Consider the following 12894-nt stretch of genomic DNA (forward strand, 5'->3'; position numbering starts at 1 on the left):
GATCACCACTGTTTTAATAAGAAGGCTCTTTTGCAGGTTTCCTTTTTTAAAGAATCTCTTATTGTATTGTTATAGCACACTATAGTTTTGTGAACTATGTACCTTAGCAACTTAGAGTTGAACGCCAATATTCTTTGATAACAGGAGGATTAATGCAGAATAAGCTATACTGTAAGGCACCTGCTGCTCTTGTATGATAAGCACTCAATGAAAAAGAAAATTTTCACACCCTATCCTTGTCTATACAGGCTGCATACATTTTTTTTTAAATAAATTGAAATAAGTTAATGAAAGAATATAAGAGTATAAGAGAACGAATGAGCCACATCCACTTTGTAACAAAAGACATACTTCCATGAATATAAGATCAAAATATGTACACACATAGATCATAGATGTATTTTGGGTGTTGATTCTGCAGTGTCCAAGTGGCCAAAAGCTTAATTACATTTCAAATACATCAATTTATGATTACAACACTTCAGAGAAAAAAAAAAAGAAAAAAAAAAGAGAATTAAGACATGTCCAAATCAAAGCCTAAAAAAAGAAAATGCTAAATCTATTACACACAGTACTCTAAAGCAACTCACAGAAACGTCTCTAAGTAGGACAGCAACAGATTGTTTCATTTCACTACAGATTTGATAGCAACAATTTGCAACTAATTGCTTATGATGCCTATTACATATATCACTATACAGAAGAAGGCAGGTGAATAGATGTAACATATGTCAGCAAAATCCAGAAACAAGGACAAATACATTTACCTTTAAGTGCAGGAATTCATAGTAATATATTCTCTACATACTCCGCGTTTCGCCTAGTCTGAATATTCCTTCATCTTCCTTGTTTATGTAGCTGTAACTTTAAAAAACCTCCTTGCAAACTATAGGATGATAATATTCAGATGGTCATGTTACTGCAAGATCTACATGTATCAAAACCAAAAGAAATTCTTTGAAATACAAATGTCTTAACTTATATCAGACCTGATTGCTATGAAATCATCAATACACAGGCAGCAAGTAACTAATTGTGAAGATTATGTCAGTATCAATGTCATTTTAAGTCAACATTTTAACAATGAGAGATCTGAGAATTTGCCAAAAAGCTTTTATTCTTCCAAATTTTTTAAAAGGCTAATAAATCCATGAAGATCTATTATAAGGAATGGATGTATTTTGTATTCATTCTAAGAGCATACATGGAAGGAGCACTAGAAAATATTAACAGGTACATGTAAAGCCTGTTATTTGCTCTCCTCTGAAACAGACCACAGTCTCAGATTACAGGTGGCTCCACAAAACCATGGCATTTTTGCTGTTTTGTACCATAAATTTTTCTCACCTTAGTTCTGACCTGGATTTAGTTGTAGTTTGTCTTTGATACTCTGTTTCTATCTCAGAGCTGCTTCTGGTTACAGACGTCGTCTTCTACTCTCACATAAATTCAGAGTTCATAAAATAATCATTTTTGTGCATATCTAGGATTGCATTCTAGCTTCAAAGTAATTATCCAATTTCTCACGATTGGATGAGAAATATTCCTAATTTACTCACTGAGGAAACAGAATCAGACATAGCAATCACCACGCTTCATAAGGCTAGCCTGCATTCCATATTCAGATGTATGATCTCATTGTGATGTTGTCTGATGAAGCACAGTATCATATCCTGGAAGATGTATGTTAGGGTATTCCAAAGGCAAGTCTGAAACCAGAGTGGCATTTCCTCCAGATGTTTCTCTTCAACAATCCTCTTACAACAACTGATTTAATTTGTTTTAGAAAAAAGGTGATCTTGTGTTTGTTTTCTATTTGAAACACAGCCGTTGTCACTGCTTGAAAGAACACCCTACAGTTGGTGACAGACCTCCATAATTTTGGAGCTGTTTCCATAGTGCTCATATTTCCTGTGGAGCCAAAGGCTTTCAGGCTCAGCAGACCCGCAGACTCTATAGTACTAACTGTCCAGCTGTTGCTAATCATTTATCATGCCTATTTTTGTCACAAATACAAGTGAGAGAAAGAGGGGGGAAAAAACACCATAGGACACCTACGCTCTCTTCAAGATATTCAGCTATTTGAATATTCTTGAATGGACATCTTTGGAAAGTTACAACTATTAAGGCAGTCTCACTGTATTGACATGTGTTCAAAGGCTGATACAAATGGAATCTAAGCCTAACAAAGTAATTTTGATCTAGTGATGATAAATATTGTATTAATTCTTTTCTGAGTATCTGTAACATAGAATTGATGCTTCCTGGCAGCAAAACTAGTATCTCCTTTGATTAAATCACCAAAGATTATGCATTTAGGTTTTTTTCTTGCTCAGCAGAAGAAACAGATCATCATCTTAATGCTTCTTTGCAGCTATCAAAGTTCTTTTCAATTCTCTCCTTTTCCCACTGCACCCAGCCTTGTCAGTGAAGTCATGGAACCCGCAAAAGAACAGAAACATGTAAAAATTGGAAACTTGCAGTATCAAAAGGTGGTTGAGAATTACTGTTTCAAGGAGAGATCATTAGGTTGAAATAAGAATTAATTGCAGGAAAGGGCTGAATAAAAAACATGTTCATTTTGAATATAAGAATGAAAAAAAGCATTATGTTGAAAATCTTTGAACAAACATATTTACTTCTCATGACAAAATAACTGTATCAAATCTAAAATGCTTCCTTAAAAGGTGAAAATAATGAAAAATGCCACAACTGTGATGATCCATACTTTTGCAATGGATGACACAGAGACAGTTTCTTTATTTATAGTTGGCACAGATTTGGGAACTCAACAATCTTAGACAGAAATTCTAAAGAAAAAAAAAAAAAAAGAGGATATGCAATGAATTTATCACACATAAACATCTGCTTCTGATTATGACAATCCATTATTTGCTTCTGGTAGTCAGGATGCCATAGCCTCTGCACATATCACACCATTAAATATTGAAAAGTTATTCTGGAGAACTTGTCTTTTACTTCACCAATTGCTTATGGGAAGAAAAAAAGGTCTCAAAAGCGTTCCCTGAAAAGTATGATCATGAAAACGCTATTTATCAATTAAATGAAAAGCTGCTTCCTCTTTAACTGATTCTAAATGAAACTGTATAAAGAGAACACAAGCAAAATGATAAAAATTAAGACCTTTGCTAATATGAGTTGCTATTTGGTGCCTTAGACATCTGTGCTTAATTATACTTGTCAGTGGACAATATATCCTTTTCATTCAAGCACACATATCTTACTGCAGAGGAAAAATGAAGTTTCTTTAAAAGAATCTTAGGGACAAGTGTAACACTATATTCGCCTTCTATAACTTCTCAAGTGACTGCAAATGAACATTAGATTTTTTGGTCCACTGCCATTGTAGAAAAAAAATATATATTATGGAAAAACAGAAAATATTTCTGGTCTGACCAAAACTCTAAATTATCCTTGTCACAGGCTTAGAAATTTACAATTTGAAATAGCAATATTTAAGTACTTTGATAATTTCAAAATGACACTTCCAAAGTTTTCTAGCTTGGAACAGCTGAACATTTTTATTTCTAATTGGGGAGTAGATGTGGTGACGCTCCTCCAAAAGCAGAGTCAGACAAACAAAGGAGAACAAGGACAGACACAGCTGGAAGCAGGCATATTCGTGAAGACTTTTAAGAATGTGTGCTTTTCCCCATATTTGCAACACAGTAAAAATGTTCATGCAATCAGTTACTCAAGTTCAACCCATACAAGGAACTTAATTTAAGCCAAATGCCTCCCACGTTAGAGAATAAAAAGGGAGTAGTACAGGTTACACAGAAGAAAGCTAATAACAGACATACATAGGCCCTTCCAACAGTGTTTTTCTTTCTTTCTCACCAGCAGTGGGATGCATTACACAAAAGCAATATTGACAGAGTGATTAAAGATACAATACATTTATCTTCTCCAACTGAATTGAAAGTTGTGGGCTTTTTTTTCAGTGACTTCCTTTCATACTCCTTCCAAACGCAATGAAGTAACAGATAAAAATTTCCATAGTAGTTACTACCTCAAAATTCCGCTCTTGTAGACCAAAAGGCTTCTCAGCGCTCGAGTCTTCTTTGAACTCAGGAAATGAGCCATCTGAAAAAATGAAAACATCACATTTTCTAACGAAAGTTACTCACATATTTGCAGAAATCTCCTACCAGAGGTTTCTTAGTTCTCAGAACACAGCCAAAAAACATGTGGGATCCCTGGCTGATCAAGTGGTGGCTGTGTAAAGTCTTATCTGCTGATTTCCTATGGCTCAGGCTTCAAAATGTTCCACAATAGCTACTCTGTGGAACAGCTTTCAATTATCAAAAAATACTCCAAATAAATCATCCTAGAGTTATAAAAGCCTGATGGAGGAAAGAGAAGAAATACCAGTGACTAATGCTGTGCTAAATAATATCTTCTGGAGAGACACAAGTGGCTGAGAAAGGCTGGTAATTAGTTAACATCCCAGCACCTTGTCACAAGCACTGCCTCTAGCATATGATTTCTGATAAGCTCTTATTAATGCATATTCTTATTTAAAAAGTACTTTCTTTTTACAGACTTCAGCATTAGTGCCTTAGTTCACTTCACTCAACTCTGTCTTTAAAAATCTGCATCATTATTTTGAGTTTATGTTAATAGATTATTATAGTCATAGTATAGCCCTGATTATCATAGGGCTTTGTGAAGTCAAGGTTTACAAAGCTGAGAAATTACTTTTTGTAGACAAACTATTACAGCTAGAAAAAAGTAGATTGGCTTTCAGGAATCAAGGTCTTCAGAACTGAAAACAAATTTCAAAATTAAATTCAAGATGAGGAAAACTGCAGACTTTAATAAGTATCAGATCATCTCAGAGAAAGATGGCTGGTACCTGCAGATTAGAAGGGATCTTGCTGAAGAGGAGAGAGAAAATGGGTGATCTGTTAAAAGTCTACTTGTTACAGCCTGTGGAACCCGGGAGCCCAGGGAAAGAAGAGTTTCTAAGATTACATAATAAACATATTTTCTATTGAATGCTGTATTTTTATACCATCCAGCTGGGTTACAGAATTCTCAAATGTGCCTTCCAAAAGGATGCCAGAGATCTCCCTCAGCATCCAGGGTAAAAAGCCCAGAAGCAGAGTGCCAGAAGTGTTGCCAAATGGTAACCTCATTTCTGCTGCACAGTGTCTGAGCAACTTCACTCTGTTGTGCAGTAGTTGCTTAACTTCACCCAGGCAGTTTTACAGTGGTGTTTGGTATTTGCTGTTATCTTACCTCTGCCGAGTACATGTACAGTGACTCCAGATATTGACACTTCTGTTTGTGAGTATTTGTTCTGCTTTACATCAGCAGATCTGCATACATCATGCATACTTCTGTGTACTTACATTTGTCTAAATCTAACTGCTGATATACATGGCAGAGGTGATATGGCCTGTTCTGGTTATGCTCGCATTCTTCCCACTCTGCCTCAACAAACCTCTCCAGAAATATCCAATGTTCGTAATTACATCTGGAACACTGAAGCTTGAAGGAGCACATATGATCTGAAATACAAACTTAGGCAACCTTGCTCACCTGATACTGTATGCTGACATTTATGGCATCAATAAATCAGGCTTACTCCAATATAACTTTTTTAAGCTGGGTACCTCAGGGCACAGACAGAAGAACATTTGGGCGAAGATATCTGAACTCCAGCTCACTCAGTGCTGGGGAAATGGATTTCTGCTTCCATTTTAAGGAATTAGATGGATAGACTTTAGCCTTTAGCTTTTCAGATTCTTGTCACTTACTGATAGAGCCCCATGAGCTGGGGTACTGGCCTAAACCACTCTACTGACACACCCAATACAACTGGGCAGTCACACAATATATGCGCTGATCTAGATCTGGGGGTTTAGCTGAGTTATTTTTAACCCAGATCACTTTTCTCATCTGGTTCACTGCTCAGATACATAAAAGTGTAACAGAGACAGCAGCGTGATTCAAGAATGAACAGCAAAAGATGAGGAGAATCAGATGAAGTGCACACATCTGCTATAAAACACATTTGCCAAACTGTGGCCTAATATACTTTCTCACGTAACAAGCCATCCCAAGAGCTTCATTGAAATTGCCTTAGATGGTGAAGCAGCAACAAACAGAAGAGCAAATCACTATGATATTTTGCTCTAGAGTTTAATCACAGAATACTGCAGGAGATATGCTGTTGAGATTGCATACTAGAGGGGTTATTTTGGGAATTATTTATTTTCATTATTCCAGGATAATTTCAGTATCCATATTTGTGAAAAAAATATAAATATGTATTTTCTCTGTAAATACAGGTACCTAGCTTCCAGTGTTAATTCTACCTTTTCTGCAAAGTTGTCTGAATCCTTAAAACTCAAGTTTTCTCTCTATTACACCATTTTGTCAGTTTTACTTTGAGATTTTGTGCCTTCCTGGCATACACCTGATTGCTGCTGAAAACTTCAGGTATTTCTTGGAATATTGATTTCTGATACTCCAGCAGATTTATGTAATTCCTGGACTTCACTCATGGATAACAACTGCATCCATTCTAATACAATCCAAAAAGCAACAGACGCATTTCTTCCTGACAAGGAAGGTGTAACACAGTTCCCATCTGCTTCAAGCAAGCAGCTATTTATGTGCTAACAGCTGAAGCCCACAGCTTTAGGATCTACCTCTTCTTGTCAGCTGGCATCTGTGCTGCCAGCTCTGTACCCTCTGTAGCAGTCCAGGGAGCACCAGACTGGAGGTTCTACAAAATCACCATAAATTCCAGCTGCATTTCTTTTTCCCCAGGCTCTCAAACATACAAGTCTCAAAAGATTAACTCATCTCTGAATTTTGCAAACAACTTGTGTACATTTATCCCTTGCCTATATGACACTTGTTGATAAGCTCCAAACTGCAAACTGTGAAGAAAAGGCCACCTACAAAGGGGGTAGCATGAAAGAGATTGCAGAGTCTCCTTCTCTGGAAATATTCAAATGACAACCCACATGGATGCTTTCCTGTGCAACCCACTGTAGGAAACTTGCTTTAGCAGGGGTTTGAACCAGATGATCTTCAGTGGTCCCTTCCAACCCCTGCAATTCCCCCCAAATGGCAAGAAACACAGCTGTAAGGAAACTGCCTAGCTGCACTCAGTTGGTTCCAGCATCAACTATGTGCAAAATGATAGACACAAAATTGATCTTGACAGAGAGCAGAAAGGACAGATATGCCTAGGTCGTGCAATTGCCAGTGAAAAGGAGGCTGAGAAATTGCTCTTCCCTTTTCTGGCATTCAAGGGATAGAGCTTTTTGGTGATTTTCGTGACTAAGAAATGAACTCAAGAATTGTAATGATCTCTCAGAGAAAAGCCTAGAAGCCCCTGAAAACTGGCTACGGGGTCAAGTAGTGGTGAAATGATGTTATGGTTTCCCACCAATTAAACCACAATTTAGCATTTCAGATTTGAATCATGCTTGTTTTGTTGCTTTCAAAATGACAGTGAAAACTTGCCTGGTAGAAATGCAGTTTCACAGCTGCTGTTGATTGTCGTAGCTCCTTTGATGTCAGCAGTTGGAAGGAAGATGAATAGCAGCTGAGGGGCTGTTTAACTCCTTTACACGAAACAGTCACTGCCCCGCATCAGTATTTCCCAGGGAAGCCCTGTGATTGTTCTAGAGATGAGTACTTACAAAAAAGATAGAGAGTTGACTGACTGTCAGACCTTGCAGTGCACTGATCACGTTCCAGGAGCTACACACCTGAATGTGCTTAGGAAGATGAGATGTATTGATCCTGCACTGCCTCAGCGTCCCATTCTGGTAATTGCTCGGTATTGAGCAGAAGGATTATGTTTTCTGCACGTCCATCAACTGAATGGGAATGAGAGGGTTTCTTTTTTTATTTCAAGCAGCCTAAAATGCCACGTTCTGCATTTCCATTAGAGCATGGTACCTCACCATTTTACACTTACTTCTAATATGTAGAATATTCAGCAGTTTAAATGAGAATGGATTTGTCTCCCAGCTCCAAGTAGTAGTCTTTGCATCTAAACTTTAAATTTTGAAGAGTTAAGATCTTGTTCCTTTAACTCAAAATTGCTTTGGCTCCACTCTGTTACCAGGCTGCTGCAGCAACAGGAAGCTCTGGTATTCAAGGGACTCTGAGGCAAGGTTTGCTGGCAGAAGTAACAGCCTTGATTTCAACAATTCAGCATGAGCTAAATTGAAACACACACAGCAAAGCTTCTTGCTAAGATCAAGGAAGCCTCACTATCTTGCTATCTGATAAGCATCCTACCTCTTGTGCAATGCTGGGGTTTGCTGTTTTTTTTTTCACTCTTGTGCGGTCCACCAGACTGGCTGATAACTTTGCAAGCAACTCACAGAAAGAACTGAGCAGGAATGCAGAAAGTCATTTTAAAACGCGAATAAAGTGATGAGGGTTGTTCTGATTTCATCCCCTTAAGAGAGAAGTCATCAGCTGGGAGCGGTCTCGTACAAAAAAAGGCAGAAGGGGCTCAGGACTGTCCTCTGCTTTTCAGTTTCAGGACTCAGACATCCCCTGCCATGAAAGGATGGCCAGGAATGCCCCTTTGGTGTGTGGTGCAGCGAGTCTAACAGAACAGATTCTGGGATTAATCTGCTTTTAGAAAATGCAAATCTGACCACGTAGTTCCCCCGCAGCTTGGCTGGGGGTTTCCTTGCTGGGACTCGGGGGAGATGCGCTCAGGGGATCCAGCTGATGGAATCCAGCCAACCCCGGACACGTCGAGGGCGGCAGGCAGGAACGCCGGCGGGAATCTCGGGCACGGCCGGGCTCTGCCGGACCCGCCGCCACACCGCACCCAGACGGCTCACCCACGCCGCCCGCCGGGCAGGTGTGAGGGCTGACAGCCCCGCGGTGCGAGGTCCGGCGGGCCGAGCCCCTCCGGGGAGCCCCGCAGACCGCGTCGCTCCGGCACCTCCGGGCGCGGACGGGGCGGGGAGAAACCCGACCTCGCGCCCGAGACAACGGCGCTGCTGCGGCGCGGCAGGAGGCGGTGCGGCCGAGCCGTCCCCTCCCGACGGCACCCAGCGCCGCGCGCGCCGCAGCTCCCCGCTCGTCCCGCCGGCAGCGGTCGCTGTGAGGGGCGCGGGCCGCCCCGTCCCGGGGCAGGGCACGGGGCAGGGCAAGGCGGGGCCGGGCCGTCTCTCTCCCCGAGCGGAGCGGGAAGGCGGGCGCCCGTCTGCCCGGTGCCGGCCGGAGCCATGCGGAGCTGCGGGCGGGCCGCTCGCTGGGCCGCCCCGCTGCTGCTGTTGTGGCAGTGTCTGCCGACGGCGCGGACCTACAACGTGGACACCCGCCACCCGCTGCTCTTCCGCGGGGACAACGGCACGTTCTTCGGCTACTCGGTTCTCCTGACGGGCCACGGCGAGGAGCGCTGGTGAGTCCCGAACGGGTCGGGCCGCCGCGCGGTCCCAGCCCCCCGTCGCGGCCGCCTCACGCCTCCCCTCTGCCCGCAGGCTCGTGGCGGGCGCCCCGCAGGCCAGCTGGGCCGCCAACAGCTCCGTGCGCAGCCCTGGGGCCATCTTCCGCTGCCGGATCGAGAGCAATCCCCGCGGGACGTGCGAGCAGCTCCAGCTCGGTGAGTCGGCGGCGGGATGACTGCTGAGCGTTGCGGGACGGGGGTGCTGCCGGGCGCTGCGGGGCCGCTTTGCGCTGCTGGGAAGGGGGCCGGCTTTTCTCCGTTTGGGAGCGACGGACCGCAGCAGAACTCGGCCGAGAGGTGCCCGCTCCCGCTCCCTGGTCTCGCATCTCTCAGCGCTCTGCTCGGCCGCTCCGAGGGGAGGTTCGGTGCTTTCTCGTGCTCCCCGCAGCAGGCTGGTGTGGCAGAGCGGCTGTCACCGGCACGGGGCTCGGAACGCGGGCCTGGGCCTTCTACAGAGCCGTTCCCGCAGCCGCCGCCCGACACGCGGTGCGGCACGGCCACCCGGCACGTGTGCTCATCCCTCTTCATGAACTGAGCTTCAGGGGACCGAAGCTACGCGTGACCGACTCCGTTTTTCCACCTCCTGCATTTGACCAAACTTCTCCCATCCTCGGGAGGCGTAACTGCACACCCAAGTTCCAAGTGTCCGATGCTTGCTCAAAACAAGAATGCTTCTCAACAGGTTGCCGTGTGCACATCTCAGTTGCTTTGGGCTCTGTTCGTGTGTGCACGGCACGTTTTGCTCTGTCTCTGTGCTGTGCCTATAAAGGCTCTTGAACGTTCTGGAACCGTTAGAGCTGCCAACTTACTGCCCAGACAGGATAGGAAGCGCGGGAAAGTTTTCAAAACGTTTGAAAGCAATGCAGGCGATAGCGTGCCGTGCCCCAGTGCGCGCTCACGATGGGGGCAGGATTCTGAGACAAAAACGTTAGAAAAGATTTCCCTGTGCCACTCTGTGTGGTGCTCAGAATGGACAGGTTTGACCTGTTTTTTTTTGTTTGTTTGTTTTTGGTTTTTTTTGCAACTGGCAGTAAAAGTTACCTTTTGTAACTAAGTTACAAATAGATAGTATACAAGTATACAAGTGGTTGCTCATAGAAAGAACAGCACATGAAGTTATACCAGCCCAAGTAGTTCATTAGTGTTGGTTTGGTTTGGTTTTGTCGTCGTTGTTGTTTTTATTTATTGGAGTAATTTTCTTCCAATGTTAAATTTATACAATGTATAAGAAATAGCTTTCTTCTCCAGTTGCTTGTTTAAGAGGCTTGGGAAAGTCAAAGAAGTCAACTAGTGGGTGAAATAACGTATGAAGAAATAGTGTTGAGCCTCTACTCCTGGGTTGGAAGCTAAAATAGCCTCTCACTGTGTAGGTGAGGAGGAGGGTGCTAAGGTTGCAGCTTCTTTGAAAGCTGCAATACTTCTGCAGCACTTCTCCATTCACCTCTTTAGCCAGTGTGGAGACAAGAGCTCTATCTAACAAAGGAAATTCATGGTCTTTTCCTCAGTAGCTTAGAAGATCCAAAACAAAATGATGCAACAGGTGACCCAAAGTGTTTACATGGTACTAAAAGCTTAGGTTAATGCTGCTTCTGTCCCTGGATTTAGAGACTGCAGGTTACACAGCAGTGTTTACTGTCTTGTCCTGAGCTTTTAAAAACAGTGATACCGCAAGAGAGTTTTGCAAAGTGTTTATTTCCCTTAGTGCTAGATAGTATCTTTGTAATACCAAGGTTTGTCTACAGTATTTCTGAAGGTAAATGCATCTTAAAGGAAGAGTTCTGCAGTAAAACAAGAAGTGAGGTCAGTAAACCAGCCAAACCGTGATGTGGTGCGTGGGATGTAAATGAAGTAGGATAGGATCTGAACTTCATTAAGTCTCTGCCTTCCTGCTGAGCGGTCACAGAAATACACAAGGGAATTTGCAGTTACAAAGCTAAACTTAATTATCTCTTGTCTAGCTCATTGAGGCTGTCGGCATCTTGGGGTCATAATAGTCTTTATCAACACTGTATCTTTCAGTCAGTCAGTGACCTAGTTCTTCTGCTTCTTACCAGCAACAAGTTTGGGTTCTGAGCTTGTAGAATAGGGTAATTTTATCTGAAAAAAAGTGCAAGGATATATTATATTCCTGGGATGGGCAGATGGCAGAGCAACCGTTTTTATCTTTCTTTTAATTACTTGAATTCACATTTCTTTCAGATGAAGAGTCTTTGAGATAAGTTTCTGGATATGAAATGTAGAGGTGATAACAGAAGTGGGGTTTTTTTGAACATCAGAACTTTGTAATAAGCAGAAGGACTTGGACGTAAAAATGTTAAAACATATTGTTGCTAAAGTAGCCTTGAAACTGATTTAATAAATTAACAAAAGATTCGTGGGCAATTTATGAAGTCCCTGATCACATAGAACTGCTGTTGTGTTTTCTGTGTCACATGTCCCTGTCTGATTGCTCAATAGAGAAAGAGTTGCTGGGAACAGTCTTATGCTACGGTCATCGCAGCATCCAAAAACAACACATCCAGAGAATTGTTGTGTTGCTCATGGTGTTGCAAAGATATGGGCTGGTGTAAAAAGCAAGAGGAACAATAAAATCTGCAAGTAAATTTTTGTCTTCACAGCCCCTTGGTGGTACTTCCAAAACTCTCTGATTGCTGAAAAGAGGAGTAAAGTTGTGAGTCTTGTTTCTAGCTCTAGTACTTCTGTCATTGGTGTCAGATGGTCTAGACCACTGATTTATCCATATTTGGAGTATTTCTAGGTGATGGTTTATGTTAGATGCAGACACAGCTGGGAGCTGTAGGCACTAATACAGAATAGAATGCTCAAATATATTATCCAGAGCACTGTCATCCTGCTAGCATGTTTTTGAATTCCAAGAACTTATTTGTGTCAGTTTGGGGCAGCAGTGGATGACTGTAGAGGGACTCACTCTTCAGATCTTTAGGCCTCTTATATTTTGGACTTGTAGAATGTTTTCAATGAAATTACCCTCAGATTTGAAACTGAGAGCTTTCTATTGGTTGAAAAAACAGGAGACTTAATAGAAATTGCCAACCAGTCTAAAGATAAAATGAAAGTTTCAACTATAATATATACTGTACAGTCAGTGCATGTTTTTTGTTTTTGTTTTTTTTTAGAATCAGATCAGAAAGCACTGCCCACAGTGTCTTTCACCCTTCCTTTAAGTCCCAGCTGCAATTAACTTAAGAAGAAATTGCCCTCTAGCTCCCCCAGCCGAACCATTAAGTTGGAAAAGTGAGCAGCTAATAGCTTTCCCCAAATGGCAGACCTATGTTCAACCCTGATCTCAGCGATGTTCCTTTTGGTTGCTTGGCTTTTTGATCTCACTTGCATTGATCATCCGCTGCCAGTGGTCTACTTGGAAATGTATTCCAAGGAAGGCAGGACTGTCTGAGTGTAGGTCTCCT

The 12894-nt window shown here is 42.3% G+C and overlaps 1 protein-coding gene across 1 annotated transcript in view; it reads left to right on the forward strand.

Annotated features, from left to right (window-relative positions):
* The first annotated feature begins 9098 nt into the window (after positions 1–9098).
* Positions 9099–12894, forward strand: part of ITGA4 (integrin subunit alpha 4) — a 32352-nt gene continuing 28556 nt past the window's right edge. Inside the window, exons 1-2 of the mRNA XM_031601347.2 lie at positions 9099–9421; positions 9501–9622. Coding sequence (XP_031457207.1) covers positions 9246–9421; positions 9501–9622 — 298 coding nt within the window. The 5' untranslated portion in view covers positions 9099–9245. The remainder of the gene's footprint in view (positions 9422–9500; positions 9623–12894) is intronic.

The sequence above is a fragment of the Phasianus colchicus genome, chromosome 7 (genome assembly GCF_987193195.1).
Source record: "Phasianus colchicus chromosome 7, bPhaCol1.hap1.1, whole genome shotgun sequence".
Lineage (NCBI taxonomy): Eukaryota > Metazoa > Chordata > Aves > Galliformes > Phasianidae > Phasianus > Phasianus colchicus.